The following is a 22,506-nucleotide window of genomic DNA, read 5'->3' as shown; positions in this document are numbered from 1 at the left end:
TTGGAATTAGCTTTCTAAATTCTGTTGTTTGGATGTCTATGGTATTAAGATTTGAAATTACAACTCCAATACCTTGGTATTGGACTATAACTAGAAGTGGGCACTCCCAATACAAAGCCCGATCCCTCCGTATTGGGTGAAATAATTGGGCTCTCGTGACCCCGACGCCTCTCCCTCGCCGCTGGCCTAACCCGACACCGCCACCGATCCAAGCGCCGCTGACGCCTCCTCGCTGGTCACGACCCTGATCCGCGCCGCGCAGTCCATGACAAATCTCTTTTCTTGCACTACGCCAGATTTGCACATCACTGCCGGCCTCATCATTGCCGGATTTGTGAGAACCGACAGTGATGTACTTTCACTGTCGGTTATGTGCTTGAAAATGAGAAAATGATTGGGGCTGGGCTAAAACTGGCAGTGAAGGACCACATCACTGTCGGTTTGTGGCTTGAACCGGCAGTGTATTGGCGGCCACTTATCACTGCCGGTTTAAGCCAAGAGCCGACAGTGATTGGGCACTATCACTGTCGGTTCTAGCCAAGAACCGACGGTGATAAGCCTACAACACAAAAAGGCTGCAGCCGTCCTCTTCTTCCTCTTCTCTTCCATCCCGAGAACAGAGGCGCGCGTTTGGGCCCTTCCCTCCATTGTTGCGGCTGCTTTTCACCATGAAGCTAGCGCTTAGATTTTGAAGAATGGCTTGATCTTTATGCTTTAAGGTTAGTAACAAACATCCACTCCTTTGATTTTGTTGCTTAATTAGCATCGTTTTGATGGCTACATTGCTTGATTCTCATTCTAGTTCTTTCTCCATTCTAGAGAGCACTTTTCCAATTGGACATTTGTGCAAGGCTCAAATTGTGGTGAATCCATCATCCAAAATGTTGGTGTCTATGAACACATTTAAATTCCTAGCTAATTATTCCATGGTGGTCAAGATCATCATTGTTAGTATGTGATGCTATAATTAGTTCTTAGAAGTAGAGTAGAATAGTTGTTCTTCAATATTGTGCAATAATTGTTTTTACTACGATTTTCAATTTACAGGGCCGGGGCTACCAATTTTAATTTTCCAATAATTAGTGTATAGTAATGTTTTCCAAAAATGGTACTTTTGAGCTACAATTGTTGTTCATGAAGCTCGATTTCTTATTAATTCTTTGTAATTACTGTCTCAGTATTTTTTTGTGCAGAGATGGATCGAGAGTGGATCAATCTGTCCCGAACGGACAAGCGGTACATGCATGGCGTCAGCCAGTTTATCACCGATGCCAAAGCCCATGCTGAGAATAGGAGCCCTGTCTTCTGCCCATGCAAAGATTGCAAGAATCATAGGAACTTTTGTCAAATTGAGTCTATACGATCGCACTTGATTATCAGGGGGTTCATGCCAAACTATACGATATGGACTATGCATGGTGAGGTTGGTGTGAATGTTCTGCAGGAAAACGATGATGATGTGGACACGCCTTACGTAGCCATCCACGATGCTGTCGAGGAACCCGGTGTCAACACGGAACCTATGGCCACAGTTAATAATGTGTTTAGGAACATGCTAGCTGACGACACCGAGGATAACGATGGCATTTCTCAGCTGCTACGTAATGTAGAGACAGGATATCTTAGTGAAAGACAACTGAGAAAGCTAGAGAAAATAGACAAGATGGCAAAACACCATTGTATAGGAATTGTCCAATGAGCAAACTGGAAGCCAACATTATGCTGTTAGAGTTCAAATCGACAAACGGATTGAGTGATAAAGGCTTCGATCAGCTATTAGGTATAATAAAGAAAATGCTCCCAGAAAAAAACGAGTTGCCAGAAAAGACATACTTGGCCAAGCAAATAATCTACCCCATCGGCCTCGAGGTTGAAAAAATCCACGCGTGTTCCAATGATTGCATATTGTACCGTGGAGAAAAATACAAAGACTTGGACAAGTGCCCCAAGTGTGAAGCTCCACGGTACAAGGAAGGGCCGTCAGATGAGGGTACCAAGACCAGAGGAGGTCCCGTAAAGGTCGTTTGGTATTTCCTTATAGCTCCCCGGGTGCATAGGCTGTTTGCATGTGCAAAGTCAGCCAAGCTGTTGCGTTGGCATGGCAAAGAGCGTAAGAAAGATACAATGATGAGACACCCTGTCGATGGGCATGACTGGAGGACTGTCAATACTATGTTCTATAAGGACATCGGTGGAGAGGTAAGGCACCTTTGGTTTGCTTTGAGCACAGATGGGATGAATCATTTCGACCAGGTTAGAAGCAATCATAGCACCTGGCCAGTGATGCTCTGTATATACAACCTTCCACCTTGGGTCTGTATGAAGCGGTCGTACATCTAGATGCCACTACTGATCCAAGGGCCAAGACAACCTGGGAATGACATCGATGTGTTTCTAGAACCAGTGATCGATGAACTAGTGGAGATGTTTGAAAAGGGTGTGCCAGATGTTTGGGACGAGTACAAAAGGAACATGTCACGATCAAGGGAGTACTTATCGCTACAATCATCGACCTGCCAGGTCGAGGTTCGTTGTCCGGAGAGAAGACAAAAGGCTATACTAGATGTGTCGAGTGCTTGGACGACACCAATGCGGTAAATCTGCCAAATAACTCAAAGATAGTTTATATGGGACACCGTAGGTTCCTACCTAAGGATCACCCTTGCCGCAGGAATAGAAAAGATTTCAACGGTACTATTGAGAAACGCTTAGCTCTAAAATATCGAGACGGGCCTGCGATACTTTGAGAACTCAACAAACTAGAGGTTGTCCTTGGGAAGGGGGACAATGCAGTAGCAGCGCCTGATGGGAGCGTTTGGAAGAAAAAATTGGTTTTTTGGAAACTACCTTACTGGCCATTTCTAAGTGTACACCACTGTCTTGATCCCATGCACATCACTAAAAACGTGTGCGCTAACACTCTTAACACCTTGATGGACATCGGGGGGACATCGAAGGATTCACTAGCCACACGCCTGGACATGCAACACTTGGGAATCAGGAAGGAGCTGCATCCCATCGAGCTTGAGAATGGCCAGTTCGAACTTCTGGTTGCGTCATGGACATTGAAGAACGAAGAAAATCGTGCGCTTGTTTCTTTCTTCAATGAACTCAAAGTCCCGACGGGCTACTGTGCGAACCCAAAGAGGCTAGTGAACATGAGAGAACTCAAGTTCAACTATGGCCCTATGAAGGCCCATGACTGTCATGTCATTATGACTCAGCTGCTCCCTATTGCCCTGCATGGTATCCTCCCCCAAAGGTCCGTGCCCCAATCATAAAGCTTTGCTCGTTCTTCAACGCGATCTCAAAAAAGGTCATTGATGTGTCCACGCTAGAGCAGCTGCAGCGGGACATAGCCGAAACTCTCGTTAGGCTTGAGAAGCATTTCCCACCAACTTACTTTGATATCTCATTGCATCTGCTCATTCATCTTGTTGACCAAATTAGAGCCCTTAGCCCAATGTACCTGCATAAGATGTTCCCTTTCAAAAGATTGATGAAAGTTTTCAGAAGGTATGTTAGGAACAGAGTTAGGCCAGAAGGGGGCATGGTTGAAGGATGGTCAACGGAGGAGGCCATTGAGTGTTGCACATATTATCTGGACATCAAAAGGGTCGGAGTTCCAGAATCTCATCACGAGGGAAGACTACGTGACAAAGGAATGATCAGGGAGAAATCAGTTACAGTAGATGACCTTGTTTCTTTTAGACAGGCACAGTTCACTGTTCTCCAGCAAGCCGAGGGTGTGATGCCGTACATTGACGAGCACAGGCAATCACTGCAAACTCTGTATCTGAGCAAGTCACAGGCTTGGCTGGATAAAAAACACAAGGAGGAAAATTGTCCGCTGGTTGCGACATCACTTGCTTGGAATAAAGTTGGGGTAATCAACTAGATGCCTTAGCCAAGGGACCTTCGAGTACATATCTTAAGTACCAAGGGTATGAGATCAATGGATTCACATTTTACACAAAAAAGCAAGATGGAAAGAGCACATACCAAAATTGTGGTGTTCGTTTTGATGCTCACAATGAAAATGGCAACGTGTAGGCGACATACTATGGTTTCACAGAGGAGATATGGGAGCGAGCCTACGGTCCATTGAAGGTAGCACTTTTTGGGTCCGGCTCGAGGAAATCAACACTGACAGCAAAGGGTTCACTACCGTTGATCTCACTAAGACCGCATACAGAGACGACCCCTTCGTCCTTGCAAGAGATGTTATGCAAGTCTTCTATGCAAGGGACAATAAGACAAAAGGAAGGCTAAAAGTAGTCCTAGAAGGGAAAAGGAAGATTGTCTGTGTCGATGGAGTGACGGACGAAGAAGACTACAGAGGCTATCAGGAAATGCCTCCATTCGGGGCGAACGTACCCCTACCTATCCTTCAAGAGGGTGACAAACCTGCTTACGTACGAATTGATCACAATGAGATCCTCATTGTTGATGCACCTAAAGATAGTTCGATATTAACTATGTAATCATTATGCAGACGTTGTATCAGTAATTCGCACTGAATATTTAATTTATATTTTGTGCACATCTCTATAATTTAATTATTGACTATGTAATCAAATATTAAGATGATGTTCACAAACACTATTATTTGATAATTATAGACCATTAATTAATTATCATAGAATTAAATAATCAAGACACAAATTTTTGTGTTATTTTAGAATATAAACAAACTACATTATTTCTATTAATAAATAAATAAAGAAAAGCAATCTAAGCGAACTCCCTATCCTAGCTCAGCGGTTAAGGCCAGCCAGGCCAGACTTTTTTTGATTTTGTATTTATTATTTAGTAGTGCATTACAATGGGATAAAAGAAAAAAATAAAACCACTCTAACTGAACTCCCTATTCTAACTCAGCGGTTAAGGCCGCGCACTCTCGACCACGTGACCCGCGCTCGAATCTCAGGCAGGCCAAACTTTTTTATATTTTTACAAAAAGGCTCCGATGGCAGGCTCCAAACCGACAATGTTTTTTTTATATTTTTTACTAAAAGATGGGTGCAGGGCCCTTCACTGCTGGTTTTGGTTTTAAAACTAGCAGTGATAGCTTCTATCACAGTCGGTTTCTCAAACCGACATAGAAGGCTCAATTCACTGTCGGTTTTTAAACTAAAACCGATAGTGATGTATAGATGCTCCTCACATGCCAACAGTGCTCCCATGACCACAACAGTTGGAACACTGCACCCACCTACCCCGACAACTTTAGTTCAGAAATAAAAATATACCACGACTGCTAGCACCTATAAAATGGCACTCGGCCAGGAGCTAGCCTCTCCATGCATGTTGGTTTCAGCCAGGCTTTATCAGCCATGATACAATATTTTCCTCTCACAACAAACCACAAATATCATTATGCATCGTAGTCCACCAAATTGGTGCACACATGAGGTACTAGAAGAATGCTACTGAAGATAGAGCAACGTCGAAGATTAGAGATGCCACGAGGTTCACAGAGCCATCCGCTGTGGTGTGCTCTGGACTCTATGTCCGGAGAGACCTGGTGTGCTCTGGGCAATTTCATGCCCCAGAGCGGCATTGGTTCATCAGTGCGGTGCCGAGCTGAATCCGATGTGCTCTGGACTGTACCGAGAAAAAGGCCATGTACTGCAGAGGCATGGATTCATCGATGCCACCTTATCATCTCCAACCAGTATATCTCGTAGACCACCTCAGTGCTGTTGTTTGACCCTAGTTGGTGCTAGAAGAATGCTACTGAGGTGGTTAAATTATAATGTGTTATACACATTTATGGTAACATTGACCTATACACAAATGGGTCTTTGTTATCGTATATGGAATTTTAGTGTAAGGTCGTTGTTATCGTATATGTAACTTATTTCTATTTTTTGTAATTTTTTGAGGTATTTCATTACTATCTAAATAAATATATCATTGTTGTTAAAACTTTCCCACTATAGTATCTAAATAAATATATCCCTTACATATATGCACCTTCACTGTCGGTTCTATTTAGAAACTGGCAGTGATAGTCACCTTCACTGTCGGTTCTATTTAAAAACCGGCAGTGATAGTAACTTTCACTGTCGGTTCTATTAAAAAGCCAGCAGTGATGTCCATGCCCCCCTATATAAAACAAACTGCCGGCCACATACATCGATCCCACCCACCCACGAACTCTCTTAGTCTCATTTCTCATATTTCACTCTCACTTCTCAAGACATCCACTCTCTCTACGTGATTTGGTCATGACTCCTGCATTTTTCAATGGTATTGATATGTTGTCTTCTCTAATATTATATCTATATTCATTTGATCTATATTTATATTCATGTTTCTTTGCATTCTACATTTATATATATTCTTATTCCTTGCATTCGATCTATATTTAATTATGTTGCCACATTTCACTTGGAAGAATTTTTTGTGCATATATTTTATGTTCATATTTTTTTTTGCATTTTATCAATTAGGTGGTATGAACAACGGACATCCCCCAGCACAAGAACCAGGTTTCCACCCTGGCGATGAGCCATTCGCTCCTAATGTGGCCATTCCACGGTTTCCTGTTCCATCTATTGTATGAAATATTTTCCAATATCTTTTGTTTTTTGATGCTAACAAATAACTGTAATCAGTTTAATATCATTGTTGCATGCATATATGTCGCCGACTATATCCCCAATAGACTGGCTGTTTACAGCACTTAGCTGGTTCTCTATCTCGGACATCGTCGAGAACACGGCATCTAATGCAAGTGGTCGACTATGGACGTGTGAACTTAGTTTTTCATCCCTATGAGGGGTTCAAATCATCGGAACCATATCCACAGGACGGGAATACAGAGCCTGGACGTGATAAACGCCCAATTAAGTGCCATGCACATTGTTTAGAGGCACTTCGACGTATTTGCTATGATGTGCCTGATTTCTCGCACTTCAAGGCACTTGCTTTGAATGCTGGTGATATCCTCGTCCCGCAAGCAAGTGAATGGTTTGCGAGCTACAACCATGCGGATGTGGTAAAATGGTCACTTATACCTGAGTCGTGGTTATTTGTTGTTTAATATTGTAGTAACATTCTCTATTTTTTTCTTTTTCTCCATATGCAGATTGCGCTACAGGACCTTACCTATGTTGTATGTGGCTTGTGGGCCGTTCTAGACCAAGCTACGGAGCAACTCAGGTACGATTGGGACTTCTGTAATAGAAACCTTGGCCAGCTCACTATAGAAGGACGCCAGTACTGCATAAGGATTATTAACAGGGGCAGTGGTCGTTCAGTAGGTTACATCTATGGCCGACCATTCTTTCGGTATTGTGAGGCACGAGAGAGTGCACTCATACGGGCATTGGACTTCATCGATACAAGCGGATGCATAATCCGTGACATCAATTACCATATATGGCTACATAGGCATGTTACTGTGCGTGGCCCGATTGATCCTGGCAGTGATTCTGATAGTAATTAATGTTTATTTAGCTAGGTTTTCAAGATCGTAGTTTAATTGGGTTCTAATTTTAATATGTATGGCTTTGTGTGTTTAATTATTGTCATGCATGTAATTCGTGTAACATTCCAGTGTCGTATTTGTCTCAAAATTATTCTTAGGCTTGCACGTGCCACGTGTGAAGGAAACACGAAGTTTGGGATTTTCCAGAGATGGTTTGCTACTTTCTGAGGTTTAATTGAATTTCCGCACGATGACACCGTTTAATTATAGGTTGAACTGAGTCTACCCACGAAAAGATCCGGAATGGTGCCAAACTTTTACACAGGCTCTAATGTGCCCGAGGGATAAGAATTTTGTGGAGGTGGATGAAAAAAATCTATTGGGTCCAAGATGAAATTCACCCTCTTTTGTCTCATTCAGCACACAGAAAAATATAATTAATAAAAAAATGATTAGAAAAACCTAAGATCCTGTGTGGGATCTTAATTTGGGTGTACACGCTTGCCGAAAAAAATTCAAGCCATTTCGACATTGGAATACATATGCTTCTATTCATTCAGTATATAAAAAAAATTTAATATATATAAACATCATTATCGGTTTCAAGAAACCGACAGTGATAAGAAGAAACCGACAGTGATGCTTGTATCATTGTTGGTTTATTTTGAAAACTGGCAGTGATATATAAAAAATTAAAAAAAATTATGCCAGCCCTCGGGTTTGAGCTCGGGTCTCGGGCTACAGAGTTCAGACACTTAACCGCTACGCTAGTATATGATGTGTGCCATGGTTTATTTATTTTATCTTTTTGACCTTTTGACCACTTAATAAATTATAAAAATAAACCAAAAAAATTAGGCCGCCCAGGATTTGAACACAGGTATCGGGGGCTAAGTTGCGGGGTCTTCACCGTTGAGCCAGTAGGAGGTATTCGAAAGAAGTGGAAAAGATAAGTTACTTATGCTGTAACCACTACACGAAAATCACAGCCGGTTTAAAGAATGGCCCGACAGTGATGTGACAGATGACAGACATGCTGCAACACGGTATTTTCTAGAAGAGCAACAGTCCTGTTGGCCCCCTACATCTTCGGTACGTAGCATATCATATACTACGGTCTTCGTGACAACGAGATAAGCAAAACAAGGTCATACAAAATGCAACATCCAATATGTAAGCAAATAAAATGAGAGGTCATGCAATGCAAAGTATCAACCCAAGGTGATGATGATCAAACAAAGGATTCAACGACACGGTTTTTTTCAGCACCAGTAAATTATTACATCGACCTAAGGCATTGATTAATCACTAGTGCTACTAATTACTGCCGGTGCTACCGCATGCATCGTCCCCCTGCTGCCGGTGGCGGTGCTACTCTTCGCGCTTCTTTCGCTCAGCCCTACGTTGGCGCCACCATTCCGCGTCCATAGCGAGACACCGCTCGGTCTCCTCCTGGCGGCGGCGCTCCTCCTCCTCCTCGCGGCGGCGCTCCTCCTCCTTGGAGATCTCGACGATGCGCTTCAGGATGCAGTCCGTCGGTCTCCTTCTGTGTGATCGTGCGGAAGTGCCGGTCCTCCTCCTCCTTCCGAGCCATCTCCAACGAGTTGAAAATGACCTCCTCCACCGAAAGAGGTTCTGGTTCCTCCTCTGATGCGGTCTGACGGTCCGGATCATCCTCGAGGTTCACCTCGAGGTCTGATTCGGACGACATCGTCGGTGGAGGCATCGAGGGGCGACTTGAGGACGACGGGTTCAGCTTTGCCCATGTTGTCTTCAAGCGGCGAGGCATTGTGCGTGGCGGCGGGTTGAGGGGCGGGGCGAGGTGTGCATGGGAAGGGCGGTGCTTCGCTTTCTTAATGCGCGGTGGTGTGGCGGCCGACTGTGTGCATGGGGGCCTGGCTTATATAGGCATCTCGGTGGGTGGAACTGATCACGGTGCAATAACTCGCACCCCTCGAAAGACGAAGCATGCCTACGTTGGGAACGCCATTGAACCGCCATTGCGCCTGCGTTGTGAAGACGGAGCGCGCCTGCGTTTGGGAGCCAGCGCGAGCAGCCGATAGACGGGTAAACGCGGCGTCTCTTCATGGGGAACTGAAGGGCTCTTCACGGGAACCGCGCTTCATGGACCGGGTAATTAAAATAGCGGCTCTTCGTGGGAACCACGCGACCAGCATGTCCGGGGAGTTGAAGGGCCTACGCGCAAAGCAGGGACAGATAATCACTCAAAGGAATAAATTCCTTCAAACTTTCCGAAATCAGGTGATAGCTCAATGGTTTGTCCGCTGCTCTGGAACTTGTAGGCTTCGGTTCGATTCAGGGATGCAACACATTTATTTTATCTTTTTGACCTTTAGACCGCTTAATAAATTATAAAATGAAACCAAAAAAATTGGGCTGCCTAGGACTCGAACATGGGTCTCTGGGGCTAAGTTGAGGGGTCTTAACCGTTGCGCTAGTAGGAGGTGTTTGAAAGGAAATGGAAACTTATCCTACTTAACACCTAAGTTAAACCTAACTGCTACACAACATCACTGCCGGTTTGGGGAATGACCCGACAGTGATGTACACCATCACTATCGGTTTGCACGCAAAACTAACAGTGATGAGCTATTTCCCGAAATAAATTAATAATTTATAAAATAGAACAAAAAAAATTGGGCTGCCTCGGACTCGAACATGGGTCTCGGGGGCTAAGTTGAGGGGTCTTAACTGTTGTGCCAGTAGGACGAGTTCGAAAGAAAATGAAAACTTATCCTACTTAACACCTAACTGCTACAGCACATCATTGCCGGTTTGGGGAGTGACCTGGCAGTGATGTGCCCCATCACTGTCGGTTTACAACCAGAACCGGTAGTGATGAGCTACTGCTATAAAAGTGGCGCGGGTTGAAATTATCCCAATTCATTTCAACCCCGCGCCAACCCCTCCCCGCCCCCCGCCACCGGAGCACCACCCCGTGCCAGAGCACCGCCCCACGCCGTCCACCGCCCCATGCCAGAGCACTGCCCCACGCCGGAGCACCGCCCCACGTCGGAGTAGCTCCCCACGCCAGAGCACCGCCCCATGCCAGAGCACCTCCCCATGCCAGAGCACCGCCCCATGCCGTCAACCGCCCCAAGCCAGAGCACCATGCCGTCCGTGCCAAGCCGGAGCACCACGCCGTCCGGAGCACCGCGCCATCCGTCCCACCGCCGAGGCCTTCGAGAGCATGCAGACAGCCGCTTTCCCACCCCCACAGTGAGTGCGTGGCTCACTGCCCACTACGTGTCTGATGAAATGTCCCACAGCTGCTTACTTGAATCAGTTTGATCATGCAGTGTGTGTTGTCATACAGTTTGATCATGCAGTTGTGAATGCTAGAACATAGGTTTGCCACACAGTGTGTGCTATCTGTTTCTTTGTGTTTCTGGATGCATTGCTAATAAGTTGTACATTGTTACTTAATAGCACGTTGTGTTTTTGGAACTGTGCCACCGATGCTCAATGTTTTTGGAACTGTGCCACCGATGCTCAATGTTTTTGGATGTGAGGATGGAGTATATATACTTTAGACCTATAGAACTAATATATGTCCAAACTTGTCATGGAATTCTCCATGCTATCAGCATAAAGATGCATAATTATTAACTTATGCAAGATTACAAGTAATACATAGTTATGTAGCCTTGTGCATTAAACTGGGAATATTTTCCAACAATCCTATCTTATTATGAGTTTTTGCATGTCACTTTCCTGGGATAGTATGAGATGCATATTTGCCCCTACCAACCATGTAAGTTTCAGATCAAAGTATCACTAATTTGGAAAGATGCTTACCTGCACTAAAACTTGTGAAAGAACCTCGCGCCGATGGTTGGGGGATTTATAGTGAGACTGAAGACTCTTAGACATCTCTAGGAGTATATCCAAAAGTCTTAAATTGGCTCTCTAAATCATAATTTGGTTTTTAACGAATAAAAAATATTCTTTATATCTTTCCTACATCTAACAACTATTACTAAGGCACATGAATAGCTATTTTCCAAACACTCCTATCCATGCAATGGTCGTGTGTTATTCGTAAATATATTAAATTGTATAAGAATACATCATGTTTGAATGACAACATAATTTACTTAAATGTATAGGCAACCATGGCATGGTATATAGTGCATGTTGGTCACATGCCTGGGATTTATCGAACCTGGGAAGATTGCTATGCTCAAGTCAATCGCTACCCTGGTAATTTGCACAAAAAATACAACATAGAAGCTGAAGCTTTGAGGGCCTACTATAGTCACCCGGCCTACCTTGCAAACCATGGCCAACCGACCTACTATGGTCCAATGAATGCAAACCATGGCCATCCACTGGCACTGGAGATCGAAGAGAAGCCACCCGCCAGAGATGTGAAGATTAGGAGAATTGCTCCTTGGTCTTGGAAAGATGTCATGCTTTTATTTATGGCTATGGTCATCGCTTTTCTTGTTTGGAAGTTGATGTAGGCTTAGTTTCATAGAAGAGTAGGTGGACTTTGTTGTATGTGATCAATCAAACAATGAATTTGTTCTAGGTGAACATATGCTATTATTTGACTTTGTTGTATGTGGACTTATTATTAGACTTTGCATTAAACATATTATATATATATATGAACATATGCTATTAGTAGTTGTCCGCGGCCAAAACTAACCATGATCGTGTCACAGCCATGACTCATCGTCACCTGTTACCATGTCACCGAAGAACTGATCGGCAACAAGAAGCGGCTGATATTGCTGGGACGGGAGAGGCGCATGATCCAATAAATGGTGACGGTGTCAATCAGGTCGGTGAGAATGAGCAGCCATGGACCCCGTCTGGCCTGCTCGATCTGGGTCAAAATGACCAAGATGGCCAGGTAACTTTGGTATCATGTCACTATGTAGCCACACACGCTAATCAATTGAGAGGGTCATAGCTTACTTAGTGTCTCTAGCAGGAGCCTCTACCGGCCGAGGAGCCAGAGGGTGCGGGTAGCAGGAAGGCTAGATCCAAGCGAGGCGTGTCAAAGATTCCTGTTGGTAGGAATGCACACTGGCACATTACTAAGTTCGATGAATTCCGGGATCCACTCTCACCACCAATAGCTTTGACCAAATACAAGACTATACTCGGGTTACTTGTTAGGGACTTCATCCCGATTAAGTACAGGAAGTGGATTGCGAAAGATGATGACCGGTGGAGGGTTCCCAAAATCGAGAAGGATTACAGATGGGATGTCAAGATCCCAGAGTATTTCACTTTCCTAGACGAGTATGACAGGGAGTTAGTCAAGAAAAAAGCAAAAGAAATCATGGGGACATGCTTCAAGAATTTCAAGGGGACATTGTACAAGAATTTTGTCCTCCAAAATAAAGAGCTAGATTTCGATGGTGGACAGTTTAGCAAGCAGAAGGACTTCTGGCAGGCTTTCAAGGAATACAGGTTATCCGAGGAGTACTTAGAACTGAGCAGGAAGAATAAGGAGAATTCGCAGAAAGCAACGAATCCTCATCATCTCGGCTCTCGTGGCTACGCCAAAAAGATGCCAGAATTTGAAGCAGAACTTCAAAAGATGGATCGCCTTGCTGAGGAAGGCGTTCAGGTTGAGACCACCGATTGGGAGCCCAGATCGGTATTATACTGTATGGGGAGAAATATACGACACGCCGAGGACGGGAGCTTTAGCTCCTCAAATCAATCCATGAGCGAACTCATCCAGAGGATCTCCTAGGTAACTGAGGAGGTGAGGCAAGGGACTCGCACTTCTAATAGGGAGAAAGACGTGCTCACCCAAGCACTCAGAACCAAGGAGCACCCTGGTCGCACTAGAGGAACCGGTGTTGTTCCTTGGAAACTAGCATTCCCCCAAGAATCTAACACTTACCGGAGCCGCTCGACGGGTAAAGCGAAACATGACACAGAGTATTTGAGGAGACTAAAAGAGATGGAAGATAGAATGGAAGCACGGATTGAGGCGACCGTTGAAGCGCGAGTCAAGCAAATTTTGCTGTCCAAGGGGTCAGTAGTACCACAAAACCCTACTCCTAGTGCCTTTAGCCTACAGTTTAGGGGTCGCAACAGTTGCGGATAGACCCCGCTCGATGAAGAAGAGGCGAATGTGCCTCATCCAGTGGACGACATCACTGAACCCGTCAATGTCAAGTTGTACATCCGTTAGTAATGGACAAAGGACAAGGTGGCGCTCGGCCAGGCCTGGCCTACGGGAGACAGGACAATTAATGGCCGCCCAATTCCACTAGGGTACGCTCGCGTCACCATTGACAGAATACTTGATAAGAAGTATAACAAGATACCCATTGAGTACCCCGTAGCGGAAGATAGGCCGAAACTTGGTCAAAACATGGGCTCTCAAGTCACCTGGCGCAAGCGCTTCATTAAGCTTGACCATCAATTGTCCTCTGATGATGAGGACGACTGTGAGTCTTCGCCCACCCGCGATGATCACTCACCATCTCCTAACAGAGATCACTCCCCTCCTCATCCGGAGCCATCACCCCTGAGAAGACAGAGGTCTCCTTCCATTCCTCCTCGTCCGACTCCATCTTCATCAGCCCCGAGAAAAGAGACTCCTCCTCCTCCTCCTCTTCCATCTTCATCAGCGCTGGGAAAACAGAATTCTCGTCGTCATCCTCCTCCTCCACCTCAGCCCAAAACAAGATCAAGGACATCCTCGCAGTCGCAGAAAAGGTCCTTGGATTCGGTCGCTAATGCTCCCAAAGTGGACCAACATAAAAGAAAAAGGCCATTCAGTGGCAGTGTTACCACCTTGATGAAAGAAAAATTTACAGCACACATCTCGAAGGAAGATTGTGTTAGTTTCTTCAATCTATGCGCCTCACTGCCTCCGTTTTTGTTGAAGTCCGAATTCAAAAGACAAACACAGAATAAATACGCTACAACAAGAGACGAAGAAATACACAATAAAGATTTAAGGAATATTATGAAGTTAGTCGAAGACAACCCTGATTTAACCATGGAAGAGGCCACGAAGATCTATTATGATGTACAAGGGACGGGAACACCGGCAATGAAGTATGAAAGGGGCAATCTTTTGGTTCCCGATCATGAGTATCAAAATCTGACAACATATACGCGCAAGTTACATGAATATTACATGGCTCAAGCAACAGAGACGGACGACTTTGGTTTTGAGGTTATTATCCGTTCGCCACATGTTTTCCAATATCCTGAAGAAGAGAAGTTCGATGTCGAGTGGGAGTGCTTGTTCCAACTATACCAGAAACGCTCTCTCGATGTTCAAATGTTGATGTTGTGGACTATGTAAGTACCCTACACGCACGATATTACAATTAACTACTCTCTCGAGACACAAATTGTTAACTTTTGAGCACTTCCCATGATTTTATGTAGGTTTATAGCAAAATTTTGCATTCTAAAGAGCAAATGGGATTACATAGGCTTCTTGGACCCCATGCGAGTCAATGAGAGGACTTGTCTAGGCCTCTATGGATGTGACGTGGAAGACCTGAAACAGAGATTGATTGTTGTTTTCGACGAATTCACGATGAAGAAGAAAACCCACATACTTCTAGCCTACAACTGCGAGTATGTGTTCTCGGCTTTTAATTTTATGCTTCTTTTTTCGTTAAGATTATTCGATAATTAGGATTCTGTGATTGCAGCAACCATTTCATCTTCATTTGTGTTAATCTTGCCAAAAGTCTGCTCGAGCTGTGGGACTCGAAGAAAAAACCATTTCATCATCTGGATGCACTGGTGGCAGTGCTGAATTAGTAAACGATCCTAATAACTATTATTTTCTAATCACACATACCGCTTTCTAATGTTTCTCCTTTTAATGTTGCTCAGTGTTCGAAGAAGACATATCGGGGGGACGTCGGTCCCATTCAAGGTTGTCGAAATGGAGGGGAAGTACCTATCACAGCCGGCGGGAAACAATGAATGCAGGTTTTATGTAATGTGGGCAATGCTTCGCTACATCGGCGGGAAATCGGAAGAAGCCGATAAGTTGGTGTGTATAATCTCCATTTCATTTATGTCTGTTAATAATTCAACAAAATGATTTACTATTCCTCTTTGGATATCATCTTTTTTGAACAACAGCGCAAGAAATATAAGCACGGAAGGCTGCTAGACATGGAGATCGTCGTACTACAATCGGAGCTGGCAAAATTCATCTTAGCCGAGGTATTGGAAAAAGATGGAGTATTTTCCATTGCACAATCCGTGAAGTACAAGGACCAGTATGGCCCAGAGCGGCTCGTCAGATTAATGTAGGAAGTCCGAGAAGCATGTGTGAAGTCCAAGAACATTTCTTTTTTATTTTGAGGGATCGAGATGAGGATAAGAACATTTGAATTGTAATCGTAACATTTGTAATGTTTAATATTGATGGACCTGTCATCTATGTAGCGTATATTAAGCGAAACCCGATTCCACAAAAAAATATAAATTAAAATAAATTATAAAACAATAAAATATAAACGGGCCATCACCGTCGGTTAGCAATAAACTGGCAGTGTTGTCATAACCATCACTGCCAGTTAGAAGGAAACCGACAGTGTTGGCTTGCTCAACACTACCGGCTTGAACCATAAACTGACACTAATAGTTACAAGAACACTGCCGGTTTGATCCATGAATCGACATAGATATTTACTACAACACTGCTGGTTTGAACCATGAACCGACAGTGTTGGCTTGCACAACACTGCCGACTGGAACCATGAACCGACACTGATAGTTACGAGAACACTGCCGGTTTGATCCATGAACTGACACTGATATTTACTACAACACTACCGGTTTGATCCATGAACCGACAGTTAGGCTTGCTCAACACTGCTGGCTTGAGCCAAGAACCGACACTCTTGAAGCAACCGTCACTGTCGGTTGGCACTACAAACCGGCAGTGTTGTTTAACTAGACACTGCCGGGTGGAGCCAGGAACCGACACTGTTTCATGTAGATCAGTGTTGGTTTTTAAGGACCGGAAGTGATGTCAACCCCCCATCACTGCAGGTATGCCACTGTCGGTTCAAAATCCGGCAGTGAAGTGGGTTTTTGAACCGGCAGTGATGTCCAGATCTGGGGTAGTGTTGGACCCGATAACTCCCTCTCTGCTCACGTCCCCAACTTCCGCTGCTTTTCTTCACATGAAGCCCAACGCTTCCGTCTCGACCCTCTCCGTGCGTGTGCGGTCAACCACCTCGTTCCCCATCTCCGGTAGGCTCCTTCTTCCCCATCTCTAGAGGTCCAGCTGTTGTGGTATTCTTCTTCCTGAGTTCTGACCATCTCTTCTTCCTCAGCTCTGGTAGCTCTTTCCCTAGCTCTGGCATCTCCGCCCTTGGCTTCAGCATCTCCTTCCTCGGCCCTAGCAGGTTTCTTCCGTAGCTCCAGAGGTGTGGCTGCTGCCGTTGATGGGAGCAGTTGGGAGAAGATGTGTCAATTCTAGGTACATCCAAATAATAGATTTGGTATTGTTAGACATTTCTAGTACAAAATTGATTTGGTATTGTATCCTAGCCCTGGGCAAAATACCTGATACCCATTACCCAAACCCGAATTACCCATATCCGAAACCAAACTACCCGAACCCGAATTACCCATTGCAATTTCGGGTAGTAACTTGAGATACCTGAAATTAATTTGGGTAGTTCATGTAACAGGCCCCGGTACCCGAATTAGCCGTATGACCCGATATGTAGAAACGCGGCACAATCTAGTTCCGGTAGTCGGCCCAACAGGAAACTGAGCCCAACACAGTCCATAGTGGCCAGTTAGTCAATGCCCCACCCCACCGTCGCCAGCTTGCCACCACGACCTACCGGCAAGGCGGCAACAGAGCATGGCCAGATCGAGGGAGAAGGAGCCAAGGAGAGGCGCGCGGGGTACAGAACTCCAGAAGCACGGCCACTGCCTGTATATATTATTTTATATTTCTGTGAAATTGCTACTTACATTCTGTGCACATTGTTGCTGAATTCTGTGCAAATAGCTGCTGAATTTCTGTCTAGTTTGCTACCTTGTTACTGTAATTTCGATCAGGTACATCAGGTATACCCGAACCCGAAATATCGGGTACCCGAAATATCGGGTACCCGAATTTCAGGTAGTGATATTTCGGGGCTACATTCGGGTAGCGTTTTCTATTACCCAAATTACCCGTCCCGAAAATTTCGGGTAACCCAAATGCCCAGGGCTATTGTATCCAATGCAATTCCAACCCCTTCAATATCTACATCCAAACGAACCCTAAGATTTATGTTAGTCAAAGAAGTTAAAGTTTGACCAAGTTTACATTAAATAGTATAACATTTATGTGTCTAACTAAATTTACTATGAAAATATATTTTATAATTAACCTAATGGTACTTATTTTATATCATAATTGTTAGTATTTTTCTATAATTTTGGTCAAACTTTAAATCGTTTCACCTCTCAATAAGTGAAAATTACATTATTTTTAGGGCGGAGGGAGTATACAATAATTACAAGGATACAAATTTAGCGGCTGGCGTTACCTTGGGCTCGGCATTGTGGATTGCCAGGGCTAGGGTCAAGGGCGTGCGCCTTGGTCATCTGCAGTGGCACCCTGCATGCCACGTAGCAGCGGGGACGCACGGTAGTGCCAGAGGGCTTCAAGTCATATGCCCATATCCTATGTTCATGTGGCGTGAAAGAGTTCAAACGCTTGGACATAAAACATGGTAATTGTTGGCAAGCCCGTGAAAACCGATATAGCTGGTTTGCAAATAAAATTCGCATGCATGGTTGGTTTTAGGAGAAAATGCTGTAAAGACCTATGAACACTTCCTCATAAGATCTGTCAGAGAGATGCACCTAGGGGCCGGGTGTTCTAGAGTTGGTAAAGCCACTTAGAACATCCATGAAGAGCAAATCATGGGTTGGAAGGGATTAGGGTTTGAAATGCATAAAAAAGTAGTTTAGTTTGTTTCTTTTGATCAATTGGATACAAATTAGTTGTGCCGCCTCATATTTATAGGGTGGTGTGATCTTAACCCGTTAGAAAGTGTTTACTACTCTAAAATCTACTCGTTTCATAGGTTGGACTCATCAGGCTCTGCCAAAACCAGCTATTGTAAGATTTGGTGTCTAACAAGTGATGAACATATTACGTGTGGGGAATCAGGAAGGTAGCAATATGCAACAAAGGTTTATACTGGTCCAGGTACATGGTACCTTATGTCTAATTGAGAATAGTTTCTCAATTATGCCTTACGACCGAGTGCGAGGATACTGATGATCCGAGGGTTATGCTAAGAACCAAAATGACGATACAGAGGGAAAGATTCAATAAGTCAATATCCTTATGTCAATGTCTCAATAAATCAATATCCTTTAAAATATCCAAATATTGTTGTGCATAACTAGGGTATTAGATTGTAAGAATCTACAGAGTAGCTCAATCTACTAAATCCAGCACCAACAGAACTCAGAGCCACTTCGAGTTTATTCATTATTGATTACAACAAACCATCTGTTGAAATTGACGTCTGCGCCACCTGACAGTACTATACGACGAAAAGAAGGATCTTAACAAGACAGGGACATCATCGTCCCAAGATGCTACAGCAACTGCAAGCAATCAACACGAGGGACGAATGCTGCAGGACTCTTACGATCGATCTTAATTCTTAACCAGCAGCAGGCATGCATATGGGCCGGCCATATTAGTTGCCATCGACGACGAGCTTGCGCCTGGTGTACTTCACCATGAGCTTGCCCTTGACGCCGACGACCATGGAGTTCCACTCGTTCTCCGGGAACGGGGACACCAGCTCCAGCTCGAAGTTCCTGAGCAGGTGCGCCCACACCGTCTTGATCTCCAGGTAGGCGAAGGCATCGCCGATGCACCGGTGCTTGCCGCCACCGAAGGAGATGTACGACAGGGCACCGGCCGCCTTGTCCTCGCTCCTTCCAGGCGCGAACCGGTCCGGGTCGTACGCGTCCGGGTCCTTGTAGACGTGGGGAAGCCTGTTCGCGACGGCCGCGGACGCCGCCACTATCTGGCCCTTGGGGACGATAAGCTCCTCGCCTTCCCTCGTCGTCACCGCGAGGTCGGCGTGCGACCAGCGGAACACGATGGGTGTCGGCGGCTGCAGCCGGAGAGCCTCCTTGATGCACCGGTACAGGACGTCCATCTCCGCCAAGACGTCATGTTCGATCCTACCGTCTCCGTGACGCTTCATGATCTCCTTCTGCTCCTCCACGGCGGCCGCCAGGTAGCGCCGGAACTGGAGCAGGTAGGCCCCGGTCCAGGTGGTCGTGATGGAGCTGGTCTCCTGCGCGCCGAAGAGCATCGTCGTGAGCAGCCCGGCGATCTCGTCCTCCGTGGTGGGGCGCCCGTCCTTCTTGTACCTGTAGTCGATCAAGCACGGCAGCATGTCTTCCTCGGACCGTCCAGAGGCCTTCCTGGCCCTGATGATGGTGCCGAACATCTCCCTCAACCGTTGGCGCGCCCGGTCGCGGCGCCGGTGCGCGGGGATCGGGAGGTAGGGGAAGATGACGCTCACCGGCTGCATCCCGTTGCACAGGTCATGGAAGAGGGTGGCAACGTCGTCCAAGAGATTCTCACGTACCTCACTCCCCAACAAGCATCGGCTAGTGATCAGTAGGATGACCTGCTCCAGCTCATGCTTCAAATCAACCGTACCGCTCTCTCCCCACTTTATGAAGTACTCCTGCACGTACTAATTAATTTTAATGTCTTGTTATAGCACGTACTCCGTCCCTTTTTTTTACTATCGTTCTCACCTCCCGGAAAGTCAAACGTTTGACCAAATATATATGAAAAAATTAATATTTATGATACATAATTAGTATAATTATTACATAAATCGTTGAATCTATTTTCTTGATAAATTTATTTAGAGACACAAATGTTAATTGTATTTTGTACAAATTTAGTCAAACTTATAAAAAGGGAAAGGAGTAAAGTATACGTAGTGTCTGATTCATTCACATCAATAATAAGAAGCATGCATGCATGGGACCTCATCATAGTTAGTTACATTAATTATTACCATGGACGTTAAGCAGCAATCAGCGTTGAAAAACAAACATACATAGATTGAACGACAACCAAGGAAGTATGAAATACTCCCTCCCTTTTTATTTATATGTCGTATTAACTTTGCCCAAAGTCAAATATTTCTATTTTTTATCATCAATTTCAACAAACTTAATTATATAGGTTCATGACAACAAATTTTGTTTTTAGATTCACTATAAAAATATTGTCATAATATATAATTCTTATGTTGTGAAACTATATGAAAATTTAAAAATCAATAATCAAAGGCATTGTTATCCTAAACGGTAAACGATAAACAACCGATCACCCTTTGTTTAGCGTTTAAATGGATTAATACAGTCTAAATGGTTTTACACAATATTAACAAAATATGCATATTTTAATGTAAAATCAATTATTCTAGCATTTATACATACTTATGCAAGTAAAAAATCAATTATTTTAATATGCATATATATATATATATATTTATGCATATTACAAGAATCAAATATACATGTTTATGCAAGTAACAAATTAAGTGTACATATTTATGAATATAATAGAGTTAAGTATACAAATTTAAACATGCAAAATTCAACTAGATTTACCCGTTGTTCGTCAAACGGCCATTTAAACAGCCATTTAGCCCGTTTACCGTTTATCTCCATTTTCTCAACCGGTTAATTTCCATTTACCCTTAAATAAAATAGTTTACTATCGTTTACCATTTAGCGGCCGTTTAATCGGCCATATAGGCGAACACTTGTCAAAGGTAGTAATGTTTGACGTAGACTAAAGATAATATGATATTGTAAAAAAGAACCGGGAAAGTATATATATATCACCTCGGCCTCGCAAACCATAAGGCCTACGTAGCTGCGGAGCTTGTTACGACGGAGCCCCTCGGCAAAGATCCGGATCTGCTCCTGCCTCACGGAGTAGGGCACATCAAACGCAACCCCTCGGCCCAACGCCGCGGCGGTGAACCCGTACACCTCCTGCTGGCTCATCTCAGACTCTGGGCCATTGAACAGGTGCTCCGACACCTCGGGGCCGATCAGGAAGGTGATCTTGTGGCCGAGGATGCCGAGGGTGAATACGCTGCCGAGGCGCATGTACTCCTCCCGGATCATTGAGACGGGGCCACGCATGAACCGCACCAGCCCACCGATAACAGGCATGGCCGGGATCGTTGGCGGCAGCCGCCTGTGGCTGTGGCTGCGGACTCTGGAGCGGGACCATAGGAGGAGGAGCTTGATGATGACGGCGATGGTGGTGACCAGCAGCGTGGCGCCAGCGATGAGCCTTTGCTGGGAGTTGTCCGCCGTCGGATGCATCGTTTCCTTCAGGTTCATGTCAATTGCCATTTCTGCTGGCTGCTAATCAGCACTAGAATGGAGTGCAAGAGGATGCTGCGGAATGTGTGGAGACTATGGAGTGCAGGGCAGGGACTTATATAGGTGCCACGAGCAAAGGAGGGTAGCGTGTGTGTGTATATGAGGTATACAATACGTATGGCACAAAATATAAACCAAACATGGAAAAATAACTGCTCCCTCAGTTCGAAGTTGTAAGTTATTCTAACTTTTTCTGATACACATAATGTATATCATGTGTAGCATAGACTATATACCTAGAAACCAAAACAATATACAATTTGGAATGGATGGGAGTAGCAATAAAAGACAAAATGAGTTCATTCTCACCTTGTCTTCAAGTTAAAGAGGGGGGATTTTTATTCTACTGCTCTCTTCATCCTATGCATGCTTGACCACTATACACTTTTACGGATAAACTGAAAACGCCGGTAGCGGCCTTTTGCGATCTTTAAAGCCTTATTTGGCGAGGGTGTTTGCAGGCGTTTCTTTTGTTTGTTGTCTTCTCAGTGAGATCTTTAAGCTCCACCAGACAGTGGATGTTGAAGGAAAAAGATGACCGATTTGATTTTTGATGTACTCTTATTTTTTAGAGAATGTTTTGTATCATATTGTACATCTTTTATACTGGCCTTTATTTTCTT

The 22,506-nt window shown here is 44.5% G+C and overlaps 1 protein-coding gene across 1 annotated transcript; it reads right to left on the bottom strand.

Annotated features, from left to right (window-relative positions):
• Positions 1-19,140: 19,140 nt before the first annotated feature.
• Positions 19,141-21,823, bottom strand: LOC136480255 (obtusifoliol 14-alpha demethylase-like). Its single transcript, XM_066477852.1, has 2 exons — positions 21,332-21,823; positions 19,141-20,151 (listed from the first exon to the last, which is right to left on the bottom strand). Exons 1-2 carry the CDS (start codon positions 21,821-21,823, stop codon positions 19,141-19,143), a joined length of 1,503 nt encoding a protein of 500 aa, XP_066333949.1.
• Between the last annotated feature and the right edge of the window lie 683 nt (positions 21,824-22,506).

Source organism: Miscanthus floridulus, chromosome 9 (genome assembly GCF_019320115.1).
Source record: "Miscanthus floridulus cultivar M001 chromosome 9, ASM1932011v1, whole genome shotgun sequence".
In the NCBI taxonomy this organism is placed as follows: domain Eukaryota; kingdom Viridiplantae; phylum Streptophyta; class Magnoliopsida; order Poales; family Poaceae; genus Miscanthus; species Miscanthus floridulus.
Note: the sequence above shows the minus strand (reverse complement) of the source record. Positions and strands in the feature narration are given on the sequence as shown.